Here is a 15,189-nt window from a genome sequence, read left to right as displayed (position 1 = left end):
TTTCTGCACTGTCACTTCAAGAATTTAGTTATAATGATAAACAATCAAAGTCTTTACACTTTCAAGAGGAATAACAATTTCAGTGTGTTGTAATGTCTTATAAACATAGCCATTGATGTTGGTCCTATCTTTTTCTTTGTTAGTCAAATTGAATTAGGTGCTAAAAATAGGACTGAGCTACATGTTCCAAATATTGCAAATAGAAAAGAGTTAATGCTGAGAGGGTGGTACATAATTTTTTTTTCTAATAAGGTTAGAGTGAGATTGTTACAGACCAAAAAAAACACAAGTGAATGCATGTACAAAAGTTTATTGATAATCACAGGATGTTTGGTAGTAAGTCTTAGCCTATACAATACTTGAAAACCAATACAAAATAACTTTGACCTCAGTAAGGAGGTAATAAGGTTGAAGTTCAGACTTTCAACCTGAATCACATTGGTGTCAACCTGGTACTAACACGACGTCTTGATTCGTCATGTCATCACACTAGACCTTGATAGGATTAGAGCAGAGACGAGGGTCTTGCTGAGTCCTCCTCTGGGTTTGAAACATGACACTCCAGACCCAGCGAACCCCAACAGGAGAACACAAGATTATCCCCCAATCTCTCCAAACACAGGGTTTGTTGCTGCCTCAATTCTGGGCAGCACTTTGAGATAAAAATTGTTATTTGTCTTGTTGCTGTCAGTAACTTAAATCTCACTGCACTTGGCATATTATGTTATCAATGAAGTGTTCTGCATGTGTGACAGTATCAAAATAAACTAAGCTTTATCTCGCGTATGCAAAATTGACAGGTACACTTGTAGGGAATTGCCGTGAGCGGTGGTGTTCAGCAACCCCTGAATGAGGCAAGGAGAAGTGGAACCTCCTTGCCACCACACATCACGTACTGAGTAATGCAGTGACACACACACACGCTACTGATTGGCTCATCATCACACCATCATCTTGCAAGGTTAAGGCTGTTGATTGGTTGGCGAGTGATTGCACAGTGTGTGACGTCAGTCAGCCAGGCCACGAGAATGAAAGTAGTGAGTACAAGTGCACGCCTCCACCCCTTGCCACGCCGTTGAGGCAACCACACGTACACTACCCGAGTATCCCTGTAAACAACAACAACAACAACATAACAACAACAAGGGTGTGTCATGATTTGAAGGGGAGACTGTTGCTATGCGAGAGTCGTCAAGAGAGGCCACAGGGTTCGCCCCAGGATGTGCGCACTGCAGATGGCCAGCACTTGCACACCCATGCGCACACCCGATGCATCCGTACACGTACACTAATGCACACACGATGTACACATGAGTAGATACTTAAAAACACACGTCTCACACTTCCCGGCAAAAGCAGTTGCGAGTTGGCGGTGGACGATGCCCTGCGGGAGGAAGAGGCGTCTCCGGGTGTCCAGAGCAGTGTCGTCTTGGTGTCAGTGGTCCATAGGGGTGTGGTCGCACGCTGTGGCGTCCACTGTTGTTGCTGCTGCTGCTGTTGCTGCGAGGTTTTGTTGTCGGGTGTCCATTGCAACTCGATGTGGTTGTCTGGCATCCAGTGTGCGTTTGATTTGGTGCCACAAGACCACTTTAGGCTACTTTGGTGCTCCTGCTGCTTCTGAGAACTTTGTAACCCAGTCTGTTTATTACAAGGCCTCGTCATTTCAGTCTCCTTGGCTGGGCTCCACTTCCTGACCCAGTTTGTGTCGGCCTCATCTCGTGTCCACTGTAGACTGAGGTGTCGTTCGGGCGACCAGGGGGCGCGATGTACTGGCGGTGTGGTCTCGGGGGTGCGTGGCGGCGGCGGGGTGGAGGCGTTGCGTCACACATAGGTCAAGGCATCCACTCATCTGCTGAACTGCCACGATCCCATCGTGCTCACGCAGCGTCCTGCAACCGTCACCCTCGCGTTAGTTTTAGCGTGCCATTCACCTTAGCCTAGCCATGCCAATTCTCCTTAGTCTAGGCGTGCCATCACCTTATTCTAATTATTTGTGCCAACCAACTGTTTTTTTTTTTTTTTTTTAATATATGTATGTATTCATGAGTGCCAACCTGCTTAATAATGGTGTTAAGACAAGAGTTACTGTACAGCCAAGACAAGAGGTTTGAAGGCTTGCGCATTCTGCATGGCTGATGAGAGCGTGCTCAGCTCTGCCAACTAATATAACATCTCTCGTGATCACAGAGGATCTGTCTAATGAGGCGTACTGCCCTGGCGGAAGACATTCCCGGGCTCACAAGGGGTCCCTTACCGTCTTCTGTGAAGGTTGCCAGAGAGAGGCGGTCGAGCTTGTTGCACAATGTGGACTCGGGGACTTCCTTCCGTGAAACTGTAGTCAAGGGCACCAGCACATCTGCAAATGTTACGATTCAGCTCTCTATCATCTCATTTATCACCAACTTAAAGGCTGTACTTAACCCATCTATACATACATATACCAAAGGCTTTTTCCCTCTTACAAGGGAGGTAGCCAAAAAGAAAAAGGCATAAAGACCATTCCCACCCATTCCATCCCTAATACACTCCACTCCCCTCCACCCTCTACCCTTCCTTTTATCATGGCACCTCCTGGATGATGGGTCATCACTGTAAAATTACCTATCTATACCCCCTCAAAAGCCTCTTATAATCAACAAAAGAGAGACCTATTTCCAGGTTGATTCTTGAAGGTGAGTCCCCAAACTTTCAAGTCTCAACAAATGGAAGACTCCAGAATCTTCCTTCTCTTGAATGAAATCATCAAACACCAGCTAAAGAAGATTATAGATTTGTAAGCATAAAAGCATAAGCTCTTCTCTCTTATCATTAATTGTGATGGGTACATTTTATGGGCACTGAAGAATTATTGCAAGTAGAAAGAAGGCCCCAACACCAAACTATTGATATAGCTTTATATCGCACAAAGACATAAAAATCTTCTCTTTGAGGATTCTAAGAGTCATTTGAATTTCCAAGGTCATTTGAGACATGAATTATACATAAGATTCATACAGGCCTCTTTCAAAAACATTTTTCAGATTCTGTAATTTAGATTCGGGGAACTTTCACTTGTTTCTCTCACACTGTAACTCCAACATTCACATATGTGACAGGATATCCCCAACCCTCATTCAATGGGTACTACAACTCTCTCTTGAACAGGATACCTTCCTTGCTCTCCTAAACATATCCAAGCTCTGATTTATACTACATACCATCAATCTCTGTACACTGGTCCAACATGTGTCCTTCAAGGTCGTCTGGGTACTGTGCTGCTCGACGTTTGAGCTCCTCGACAAAATTACTAATGAGAGCATCCATCATGATGGCCTGCAAGGAGAAAGCAAAACACTAATTACATATGTTGAACAGCAAAAGGGTTAAACCTATCATAAAGATTACAATATCTTGCAGATATTATATGTGATAGTAGTTGTTGCCTTGAGTTTAATGTAGACTATTTACCAAAGGCCCTTTCCCCTTGTACAGGGGATGGCTGAGTCAAAGCATCAGGGCTGGGTATGTTACCGCAGGACAGGTAGTGCGTTACTAACGCAGTAACGCAAGTGCCCAGTTCTGGCTATTTTACGATTTAGAATAGGGAATATTAATGTTGTAGTTTAGGTATTCTTTGATGGAGAATATTTTTAAGAAATAAATACTTCTGTATTTCATTTGCTTTTTCTCATCAAAATTATTAAAGAAAATTAAAATCTGTAACACACTGACAGTAATGCATTGATGGTAATGCCCTACCTGTCTGGTGGTAACCCACCCAGCTCTGAAAAGCACACATCCACATCAAATGCATGAAACCCATTCTACCACCCTTCCTAGCTCAGCACCTCATAGATGAAGGGCTTTGTCCCCTGTTATACTGCTGTGTGCCCCAAGCTTCAATGACTAGGAGTCTGCAACCCGTCTCCAGCAACAGTACACAAGCCCTCCTTTAGTTCCCTCTAAGAAGAAAAAGTGGACTGTTGTACGTGCTGTTTAAGTGTTGGGCTGTTTCTATGTCACTACCTTGTGGAAGGAGGGGAGCAGTTGCCAGTTCAGCTCTCTTTATGTGAAAAGGTGGATGAAATATAATGGTGAGAGGGATAAAGATCCTGGGCACTCCAGATGGGGGCAAGGGTGTTGACAGGCTTTGAAGATGGGTGGTGGTGGATCTCTTTAATGTCCATTTTGCAGGACATGCAGGTACCCTTTGTTCATCTCTTACTGATATATAAAGCCCACAAACATTCTAAGACATCATGGATATGCTCACAAATATGCAAAGAAACTAACCTGCTTTGAGAAAATCTGCAGTATTTTTGAGTACCTCCTCCCATTTTCCATCACAACAAATTGCAAGAAGAGACATGGTAGACAATCATTGTTTCGTTCATTGCTGGGCCGTGCGTAGTCCCAAGACAGCTCATCGTACCGCAACCCAAGAAGCACCGTCTATTGGAAAAAAGCAGAAACGTGAATTTAATATTAAAAGGATGGTGGAATTACCACTGAAAAGAATGATGGAACTGTTATTGGAAAGGGTGGTGAAATTGTTATTGGGGAGGGTTTTTAAATTATCACTGGAAAGGACAATGGTATTGTTATTAAAAATTGTGGTAGTACTTGCTGGAAAGGGTGTTGGAATCATTATTATAAAAGGTGATGAAATTGTTATTGGAGAAAGTGTTGGAAGTATTATAGGAAAATATTAGGTATTTAGTTGAAGTCAAAGTAGAAGCTACTTTAAAAATGGAGGTCTCATGAACCATTTGCAATGATGATGATAGGACAGGATTTTTTAATAAACGAATTAAATTAAGTGTATCTGAAGTACAAACTAAATTTTTTTTCAACTTATCTCAGGACTATAAAAAAAAGTTTCAAACTAGACTACTCACAGATTTTTCAGGATCTATGACTGTGACACCTGTGCCATTAATAGCAACAAGCACCGCCACATCCTGCCTTGGCAGCCACGCTCCCAATCCACGACCTGGTGGTTCAACCTGCCCATGGAAGAACGCACTCCTGCAAAGACACAAAGAGTATTCCTTTTAAATAGCTGAATGTACCGTAAATGTGATATACATTTACCACCCTCCCTAGGGATACTTCTTTTGTCTTAGTGTTTTGTCAGGATGGGAATGGATGAAAGTGGAATGGGTGGAAGTGGATACATGCCTTTGACTTGGTTACTTCCCTTATAAGGAGAAGAAGCCCTGAATATAAAGATAGACAGATAATATTTTGTCAACAAAAACTAGCAATTTTATCCTTGGGGAAATTATTGTATCAAAGAGGTGAAGTCATAGAGATTGTAAAGAAGAGATTTAAGGAGAAAGGTAATCAGAAGTTAGAGTTTAAGCGATGGACCCTAGAAAGGTCTCTAGGCCCCTGGACCTGGATACCCCTGAAGTCTTTCTAGAGATTCCTAAGACCTATGATCTTCTAGAGGCCCCTGGAGACCTTTGCAAAACCCATTGAAGGTTCTTCTTTGTGATGACAGACCTCAGAGGAGTGGCAGACCAGTATCACATCTCAGCATTAGTGCCTAACCAATATAGCTCAAGCTGACTGCACTGGTTTCAGATTTAATTCATTTAAGCCATCCTAAACACACTCCAACCTCCACAGGCACTCTACACCATCATAACAACTTTACCAAGCTGGATTAAGTCACCATGGTGAGATACAAAGGCTGTATTGTCCCTCAAGGGATAGAGTGGTGGTCCTGCTTGGGACCTTCAAGGCTGAGCATTTATTTCAGTATTAGAGTAACTAATTCATGATAACATTTTACAGTAGAAGAAGGAGAGCAATTGGCATTTGTCAACTTTCATGTCAAAAGATGGAGCAAATACTTGAATTTGATAGATTTTTCTTCACACATTCAAATACTGACCCAGTCCAAACTCCCTGTGGCCCAATTATCATATATGGGAGGGATTACTGTACAGTATGAATGTAGCAAGTCCAGATGAAAAGTAAACAAGATAAGACAAAAGACAAGATTGGAACAAATGTGCCCACTCCCTTGCCCACTTCCTTACCCGTAGTAAGGCAGAGACCAAGAGAACTCCAGGTATTTCCTGACAAGTTTCCGTGAGGTGACGTTATTCGGAATGGACCGAAACTGTTCAATGATACGAATCTCCGGCGTTGACTTGCTATTAAAACTGAGTAGATCACTAAACTTGAGTCGGCAGGCATGTTCAGGCAGGTAGTCGAGAAGACGCCGTCTGCAAAGAGGAGCATCATTAGCCTCGGGTGACTAATTCGAATCTTAATTTGTCAACTGGCATGGCAGCAGAAACTACCCTTGATTCGTTAAGTGCTGAAATGGGAGGTATGTTAAATGGGTTTTAATCATGCATGAGATAGGTGTGTGGTTTGATTTGGTTACCCCTTTATAAGGGGGAAGAGGGCCTTTGGTATATGTTGGTATACATATATTATCCCAAAGCCCCTTTCACCCTATGAGGGAGGGTATTGCCTATTCAGAGCTAACACCCACATCAAAACAGCCAATTCAACCACCCATCTCAATGTAGGACTGTCTGCTTCCAATCAGTGAAACTTCAGTCAAAATTCATCATTAAATTATTCTTCTACTAAGATACATCTCCTGCTGTAGCACAATGACCACACCATTACGAGAGGACCCACCTGAAGAAGGAAGGTGTGTGAGCAGTATGGTCGTAGGGTCCAAGTTCTAGTCTCGCCTGAATACCCGCCAGCATCTCGTAGTCAGACAGTTCACAGGTGTAGCGTGCTGACCGCATGTTCCACTGGGCCTCCTCATACAAAAGTTCCAGAATTTTTGCATCTCTGAAAAAATAGAATAAAACAAAATAAAATAAAGTACATACGGTAAATAAAAAGTAAAGCTATCTACAATTATATATGGAACTATATTTTACATATGGAAAGGATGGTATGGTATGTATGTCTTGACTACATCTACACATACTTCATCCTGTGTAGCGATAAAATACGCAAAGAATAAATTTCTTCAAGAACACTTAGGATTGAGTTGAAATGACTTTGATTTTATTTATTTATTTATTTACTTTTTTTTTTTTTTTTATCACTTCAGAAAATTCTGATTGGTATAAAATAAAGCTTATGTGACAAATATCACAGTTTCAAAGCCAACACCAAATACTCCTATGCCTGGCATTCCCTTTTTAATCCCATTGTCACAGGAATGTCTCCTAAACAGGACAAGATCATCAAACAGCTACCAGAAAATCTGAGAAAATCTACAGATTATGTCACCGTAGTGAAGGGATTATCTCCCATAGCATGTGGACAGCCTTTAGGTATTTTATTCTGGCTAATGCTCGTGGACTTTAAGCAGATAATGGTGTATCATTATCTGAATAGGATTTATATATATCCCTTAAATGGAACACAGGAGTCTTAGGAATAAACTCAGACTAAAACTCCTGTGTATCCTACTCCACTTACGTCAACCTGTCAGAATGTCTCATCATATCCCTTAAAGCAGTTTGGGTCAGTGGGTGAGAGACAGGGATCAGCCTTTCATTCACAAAGACGTAAGATAAAATTGACAACAAATGGGAGTTGGATGAGTGGGGGATGGTTGCATGCCTTGGCTGGACACCCCACATAGGAAAAAGACCTTTTGATTTATGTATGCAAGTATGAAGTAGTTAAGACTATCTCCTTTACAAGGGTGACATTGTTTACAAATTTTATCTTGATCATTGTCTGAATTATTTCACTTGACTTCATTTGTTTACTTGTTTGTTATTATTTGTCTGTTTATTATTTGCTTGATTTTAATTTATTATTACTTATTTGCCAATTTATTATAATTTACTATTTACCTGTTCGTTTATTATTTGATTATACCTATGTCTGTATTTATTTTATTATCATTATTTATATTATTATAATATTTATCTATTTATCATTATTATATTTTTTCGCATCCGACCTAGTTATGGACCAAAAGGTCCCTTGTAATCCTCTGAGACATTTTTGTACAGAAGGGTTCAAAGTACATCCCAGAGTTGATTTCCCCATTGCTTTCACTGCTACATACTATACATACCTGATTTTGACTTCATCTCTTTTACTGAAGAAAATATTCCTTCTGAGAACCATCTTCGGGTCATTGGCGTGTCGGTGGTTCAGGTTTTCCGGCGTCGTGAACCTTCGTAACAACTCGCCCCACTGTCGTCGAACTTCGAGAGGTCGGTGGTGGGGTTTCAATTGAACCTCTGTCAGGATAAAATGTAGATAATGTATAAATTTCCAAGGAGTTCAGTATTTGTGAGCACACAGGTTTTTTTTGTCAAAAGTGCAAAAAAGTACAAAACAAAACCTGATTTATTAATTTTTTCTGTCTTTTTTTAAGAAAAAAGGCTAAGGACTGGTTTCAAGTCATATATTCGAAAGTTAAAGAAATAAGTGAAGAAAGTGAAGCTAAATGTACACTGCTGTATTGAAGTGATTCAGCATAGCAAACTTCAGCTGTGGTTTTGAAGCGAAGGACACCCAAAATTAGGTAACAATTTCATAAGGTTCCTCTTGAAAATATCAGTTCCTCCTTATTTAGAAGTATTATGATGTTTAACATATTTAAATTTACTTATTAACTGATTTAATTCATCCTTTTTGCATTTATCTTTTTCTTCTATTAAGTGTCTATTGATTTATCTTTCTGCATCCCATCTCATTATGGACTGAAAGAACTCCTACCAGACCTCCCCACCGTACTTCTGCTGTAAGAACCTACAAGAAAATAGTTCCTCAAAGAGAGAGAGTCAAGATCCTCCTGGAGAAGAACCTACCTAAAACAGGGGAGACCACCCAGATCGCGAAGACCTCCATGGCCTGCTTCGGGAGTGCCACCTCCTCTTCTTCAATGATGAGCTGCAGGAGTTCGTGCGCAGTAAGCCTGGCACCGTCTTCCAGGCGAAGGCGGATGGCCACGCGGGAGTGGAGGAACACACAGAGTTCAACATAACCTCCGCTACCTACAGAAGGAAGAGAGTTGTGAGTAAGAACATGAGGCATGTCAGTTGTTGTTGTTATTATTGTTATTATTATTATTATTGTGACAAAGGTGGTGGGAAAAAAAGGATAAAATATTATATATCTAAGTAATTATAACCAATGAAAAAAGGACAACTTGATAACATGGCCATGTAGCCCTTCATCAAGCATTAATACTCCTTTTTTTTTCCTTGCCATGTGACTATTTCCTTAAGATGTGGGTGAATATCAAACCTATCTTGCTCTTACCCTATATCAGGCACTACAATTTCATATACAGGCATATCACAATAAAGTAATGTCATAGGACATTGGTAAAATTATACTAATGACCCACTTTCAGAGAAGAATAGGTGAAAGTAAAAAGATTTGTATATTTCAATCACTATCTGTGATCCTCTTCAGCAGATGAAGAGGATCTCAGATAGTGATCAAAATGTATGGATCTTTTTACTTTCACCTATTGTTCTCCAAAAGTGGGTCATTCGTATAATATACAGGATTGTAGGAAAGACATACAGACTACTGAAGAAGATCAAAATGGCATTTCAATATATGGATGAAGAGGTGATGAAAAAACTCGTTGAAACCCTGATGTGTCCAAGACTGATCATGCATCAATGGTATGGTCCCCCACACAGGGTGAAGGACATAAGGAAGATCGAGAGAATACAAAGGGCAGCAACCAAACTGGTCCCCAGCCAGGCAGACAAACCATATGAGGAGAGACCAAAAGCAAAGGGTCTGCCAACTTTGAGAGATGGAAGAGAAAGAGGTGACATGATTACGGTATTCAGGTCACTAAAGGGGATATAGATTGCATTGACAAAAGAGATCTCTTGATTAAAGATGGAAGGGTTTTAAGAGGTCATGAGAGCAAATTAAGAAGGACCACATGTCTAAAAGATGTGAGGAAATACAGTTTTCCACATAGATGCATAAATACCTGGAATAGCTTAGGAAGTGATATAGCCCAAGGTCAGACAATACACTTGTTCAAATATAAATACGATAATTGGAAATCAAGGACACAGATGAAGTTGGAATCGCGTTCATGAATTTGAGGGTGGGTAGGATGAATAATTAGAGAATAGGAAACGGGACCCGACGAGCGTTGCTCCTTTCCCTGTACAATACAATTACTGTAGGTAAATACACACGCGCGCACACACGCGGCCCGAGTTCGAAACCCGCCCAGGGCTGAAATAATTTCAGTATCGCTGCGATACGTGCCGTTACTCCAACTCTCGTGGGCAGGGAGTTTTGTGTGTGTGTGTGTGAGGTCACAACATTACCCATAGATCGGTCATATATGAGCTCTAAGCTCTCGTCCGGGAGGGCAGTAGCTGTCGATCACGAGTCCAACACGTCATCCAAAACCATGCTAAATTACACACAGAATGAATCATGCAAGGAGGTGGGCATGTGTGTGTATAAGATCACAGCATAATCCATAGATCGGGCATATATGAGCTCTGAGCTCTCATCTGGGATGGTAATAGCAGCCGATCACGACTCCGACACGTGATCCAAAGACCGTGGTGTATCACATGAATTTGAAGCCAGGAGATCATGATCAATTAGAGAGTAAGAGAGAGGACCCTACGAGCACTCCTCTTTTCCTTTATAATACAATTAGGTAAATACACACACACACACACACACTTCAACGAATGGACGGCTTAGAAGACGTTCTGAAGAAAAGTGAAGTCTGTGGATCCCAACGCAAAGAGAAGTGCCTAGTGTTTTTGCAGGGTGGGGGGGAAATTGCTCGTGGAGTAGTGGGAACGTAGGGAAAGAGGAAAAGGGGAGGGATTACTGAGGGAAATGGAAGGAAATGAGGAGGGAGTAGACTTTGACCAGCCAGACAAGCGGAAGGTAAACAAAAGACTTAGCGAGGATCAAATGTCTAATAAAAATGTAAAGATTAGAAGTATAGAGAGGAGCAATACAGAAGAAAGTGACGAGAATATGTTCCAGGGATTTAAAGAGGGTGGGGGGGACACAACCCCCCCCCCCCGACTGATAAGACTAGAGGAGAGAGTTGATAAGGTGATCGAGGACTTGGAGCGTAAGTTAGGTAACGTAGACTCCATTTTTCAAAGAATTGAAAGGTTGGAACAACTAGAGAAGGCTAACAGAAACTTAACTGAAGAAATAGAGGACCTAAAAAGACAGTTAGGAAATGTAAAGGAGGAGAATGAGAAATTGAAGAAGAATAGTAATGAAAACAGAGAGAAACTAGCTACAGAAGCTAAAAATTGGAGAATAACTCAAGAAGGGAATAAGGTTTCATTCACTGACATAGTCAAACAGCAATTGAAAGAACATAATGAAGACTCAGTTATTAAAGTGATGAGACAGAAGGAGAATATAGTAAGAGAATTAGCTGACAAAAAGAAATGTATAATTATATTAGGAATGGAAGAGAAACATAACCCAGATAGAACCGCAAGAATCAAGGAGGAAAATGAAAGAGTAAGCAGTTTATTAAAATTAGTCCAGGAAGATGAACCAGAAATTATAAAGGAAATTGAGGAAAAATTCAGACTCGGAAAATATAGTACAGATAAGACCAGACCAATTAAGATTAAATTCAGGTCACAAACAACAGCAGAGAAAATTCTATCCAAGACAGGGAAACTAGCAACAAATGATCAATATAAAAAGGTATGGATAAAAAGAGAAATGAATAAGGAGGAAAGAGAGGCAGAAAAGCAGAAAAGAATTGAAGCTAAGGCAAAAAACGAGGAAAGAACGGAGTCAGAGAAAGAGAGATTCTATTGGAGAGTAGTGAACATGAAAATAAAGCAGTTCGACATACTAAAGAAAAACATAAGGGAAACAGAGAATACAATGGAAGTGGCAGAAAACTAAGAGTGTCTTACACAAATATAGATGGATTGATAACAGGATTGAATGAACTGAATGATTATTTGAAAGAAAAAGAACCGGACATAATGGGAATTGTAGAAACAAAATTAAAAGGCCCACTACCACCCAACAGTGTAGGACATGATACATACAATTATTGGATTAGAAACAGAGAGAAAAAACAAGGGGGTGGAGTTATGTTCCTGACTAAGAAGGATATAAACGTGAAAGGTGTCATATATGGAAAGAATACAGTAGAGATGATTATGATAGAAGTGGAAGACCGAGATAAGAAGAGCAGAAAATTTGTGATCAATTATGTGCCTCCGAAAACAGCCTCATGGGAGGAGAGTGAACATAAAAGTATGTTAGAGGACACAAAGATAGCATTAACTAAAATAATGGAAGACGGAGGAAGAATAGTTATGATGGGCGACTTTAATTGCAAAGAAATCTGCTGGGAAGAAATGACAGTAAAGAGTGGTGATGACTCATGGGGAAATGCTCTACTTGAGATGATTACTGACCATTCAATGACACAATGGATACAAGAGAACACTAGGTATAGAAATGAAGAAGAACCATCGAGGCTAGACTTAATAATTACATCTGAACCTAGAATAGTGGACAAGATTGAATATAAAACACCAATAGGTAAAAGTGACCACATATTGATTGAACTGGAACTTAATGAAGAAAAATATATGAAAAGAAATGAACAATATAGAAAAGGAAGAATGATGTATGAAAAAACAAACTTTGATAAAATAAGAGAATTCTTCCAACAAGAAAACTGGGAAGAAATATACAAAGAAGAAACAACAGTGGAAGAGAAATGGAATATTTTGACAAAAATTTACAAAAAAGGAGTGGAAAAGTATGTCCCAAGACAAAAACAAGAAAAAGAATATGTAAAATGCTGGTACAACAAAAGTTGTAGGGAGTTAAAGGACAAAAGAGACAAAGCCTGGAACAGATGGAAAAAAGACAGAAGACCTGAAAAATGGAAAATATATACTGGTTATAGAAATGAATATGTACAAAAGTGCAGAGAGGAAAAAAGAAAATATGAAAAAGATGTTATAGAAAAGTGTAAAGATCAACCAAAACTATTCTACAGATTTGTAAACAATAAACTGAAAAACAAACAAGACTTAGAGAAATTAAGACAAGGAGGAGTTGAATACACTGAGGAAATGGAAATGGCAGAAATTATGAACAAACATTTTAAATCAGTGTTTACAAGGGAAAATATACAACCTGAAGAGATTGAGTGGAAGGAAAAAGTCCCCCCTATGGAAGAAATAGAAGTAACAAAGAATGAAATATTGACACACTTGGGTAATTTTGATGTCAGAAAATCGCATGGGCCAGATGAAATAGCAAACTGGATTCTGAAAGAATGCAGGAATGAACTGGCAGACAAAATACATAGCATAATAAGCAGTTCCTTAAAAGAAGGAAAAGTTCCAGAAGATTGGAAAAAAGCAAATATAGTACCTATATATAAAGGAGGAAATAAAGAAGAACCTACCAACTATAGACCAGTCTCTCTAACAAGTACAATAGCAAAAATATGTGAAAGAATTATCAAAAGTAGATGGGTAAAATACTTGGAAAAAAACAACGTACTAAATCCAAGGCAATTTGGATTCAGACAAGGACGATCATGCGTCACCAATTTAATATGTTTCTATTCAAGGCTAATAGATATAATACAAGAAAGAGATGGATGGGCTGATTGTGCATTTCTAGACCTAAAAAAAGCTTTTGACAAAGTACCACATAAGAAGTTGCTTAAGAAATTAGAATATGAAGGAGGAATACAAGGTAAATTGCTAAATTGGATGGAAGACTTTTTGCAAGAAAGAAAAATGAGAGTAGTGATAAGAGATCAGCACTCAAAATGGAATGAAGTAATAAGCGGTGTTCCGCAGGGAACAGTTCTGGCCCCAATAATGTTTGCTATATATATTAATGATATGGATGAAGGAATTGAAAGCTATATGAGCTTCTTTGCAGATGATGCAAAATTACTGAAAAGAGTGAAAACTGAAGAAGATTGTGAATCACTACAGAGAGATCTAAATAAAGTACAAGAATGGAGTAGGAAGTGGGAGATGGAGTTCAATACAAAAAAGTGTAGTATAATGGAATTTGGAAAAAGCAAAAACAGAATAACAGGATCATATAATTTGGGAAAAGAAGGAATAAAAAAAGTAGAAAATGAGAAGGACCTGGGAGTCATTGTTATGAATAATATGTCACCTGAGAAACATATAAATAAGATTTTTGGAGAAACTTATAATTTAATAAGAACAATCAAAGTGGCATTTACATACCTGGATGAAGAAATGGTGAGGAAAATCCTAATCACCCTGATAAGACCAAGATTGGAATATGCAGCAACGATATGGTCACCAAGTACAAAAAAATGTATAAAAAAACTTGAAAGAATACAAAGAGCAATTACAAAACTGGCACCAACACTCTCAAAACTATCATATGAAGAGAGACTACAAAAACTTAAACTACAGACACTAGAGCAAAGAAGAGAGAGAGGAGATTTGATAGCTATTTACAGAATCATGAAAGGCATAGAAATTACTGATAGAGAGAATCTGATAAAATGGGATGACAGAAATACAAGAGGACACGGAAAGAAAATAAAAAAAGACAGCTATAGAAGAGATTTTAAAAAGAACAGCTTTCCTCACAGAGCAATAGACAGTTGGAACAAGTTAGATGAGAAAGTGGTGTGTGCAAAAACAATACATGAATTTAAAAATAGTTTAGATAAAATGAGATATGAAGACGGGACCCCACGAGCATAGCTCCCCTTCCCGTAAAATACAACTAGGTAAATACAACTAGGTAAATACACATACATGCCCAGGGCTGAAATAATTTCAGTATTGCTGCGCTGCGGGGTGTTACTCCAACTCTCGTGGGCGGGGAATTGGGTGTGTGCGCGCGTGTAAGATCACAACATTACCCATAGACCAGTCATATACGAGCTCTGAACTCTCTTCCGGGAGGGAAATAGCTGTCGATCACGAGTCCAACACGTGATCCAAGACCATGGTGAATCACACACACAAATGAGATATAAGACAAACAAAGAGAATACAAAGGGCGTCAAGTACAATCAATGGTTCCCCAGCCGATCTAACAAAACATACGAAGAAAGAGTGGTCAAGCTGTGATTGCTCACACTCAAAGACGAGAAAGAGGAAACATGATATCCAGTGTGTGTTTGAAACTTTTGCAGTCATCACGTATAATCTCGTTGATTTTTTTTTAAGTGAT

At 39.5% G+C, this 15,189-nt stretch overlaps 1 protein-coding gene across 3 annotated transcripts in view; it reads right to left on the bottom strand.

Moving 5' to 3' along the window:
* Positions 1-294: 294 nt before the first annotated feature.
* The window catches only part of LOC143037628 (FERM domain-containing protein 8-like), a 113,789-nt gene continuing 98,894 nt past the window's right edge, over positions 295-15,189 (bottom strand). For 2 of the 3 annotated variants that reach the window (XM_076206155.1, XM_076206153.1), the window contains exons 4-11: positions 8,802-8,987; positions 8,060-8,228; positions 6,646-6,807; positions 6,030-6,218; positions 4,878-5,007; positions 4,273-4,431; positions 3,198-3,312; positions 295-2,356 (exon numbers count right to left, since the gene is read on the bottom strand). In XM_076206155.1, coding sequence (XP_076062270.1) covers positions 2,148-2,356; positions 3,198-3,312; positions 4,273-4,431; positions 4,878-5,007; positions 6,030-6,218; positions 6,646-6,807; positions 8,060-8,228; positions 8,802-8,987 — 1,319 coding nt within the window. In that variant the 3' untranslated portion in view covers positions 295-2,147. The remainder of the gene's footprint in view (positions 2,357-3,197; positions 3,313-4,272; positions 4,432-4,877; positions 5,008-6,029; positions 6,219-6,645; positions 6,808-8,059; positions 8,229-8,801; positions 8,988-15,189) is intronic. The other variant, XM_076206154.1, reaches the window with a different exon arrangement.

This window comes from Oratosquilla oratoria, chromosome 22 (assembly GCF_046742065.1).
Source record: "Oratosquilla oratoria isolate Oo_2021 chromosome 22, ASM4674206v1, whole genome shotgun sequence".
Taxonomy (NCBI): Eukaryota; Metazoa; Arthropoda; class Malacostraca; order Stomatopoda; family Squillidae; genus Oratosquilla; species Oratosquilla oratoria.
Note: the sequence above shows the minus strand (reverse complement) of the source record. Positions and strands in the feature narration are given on the sequence as shown.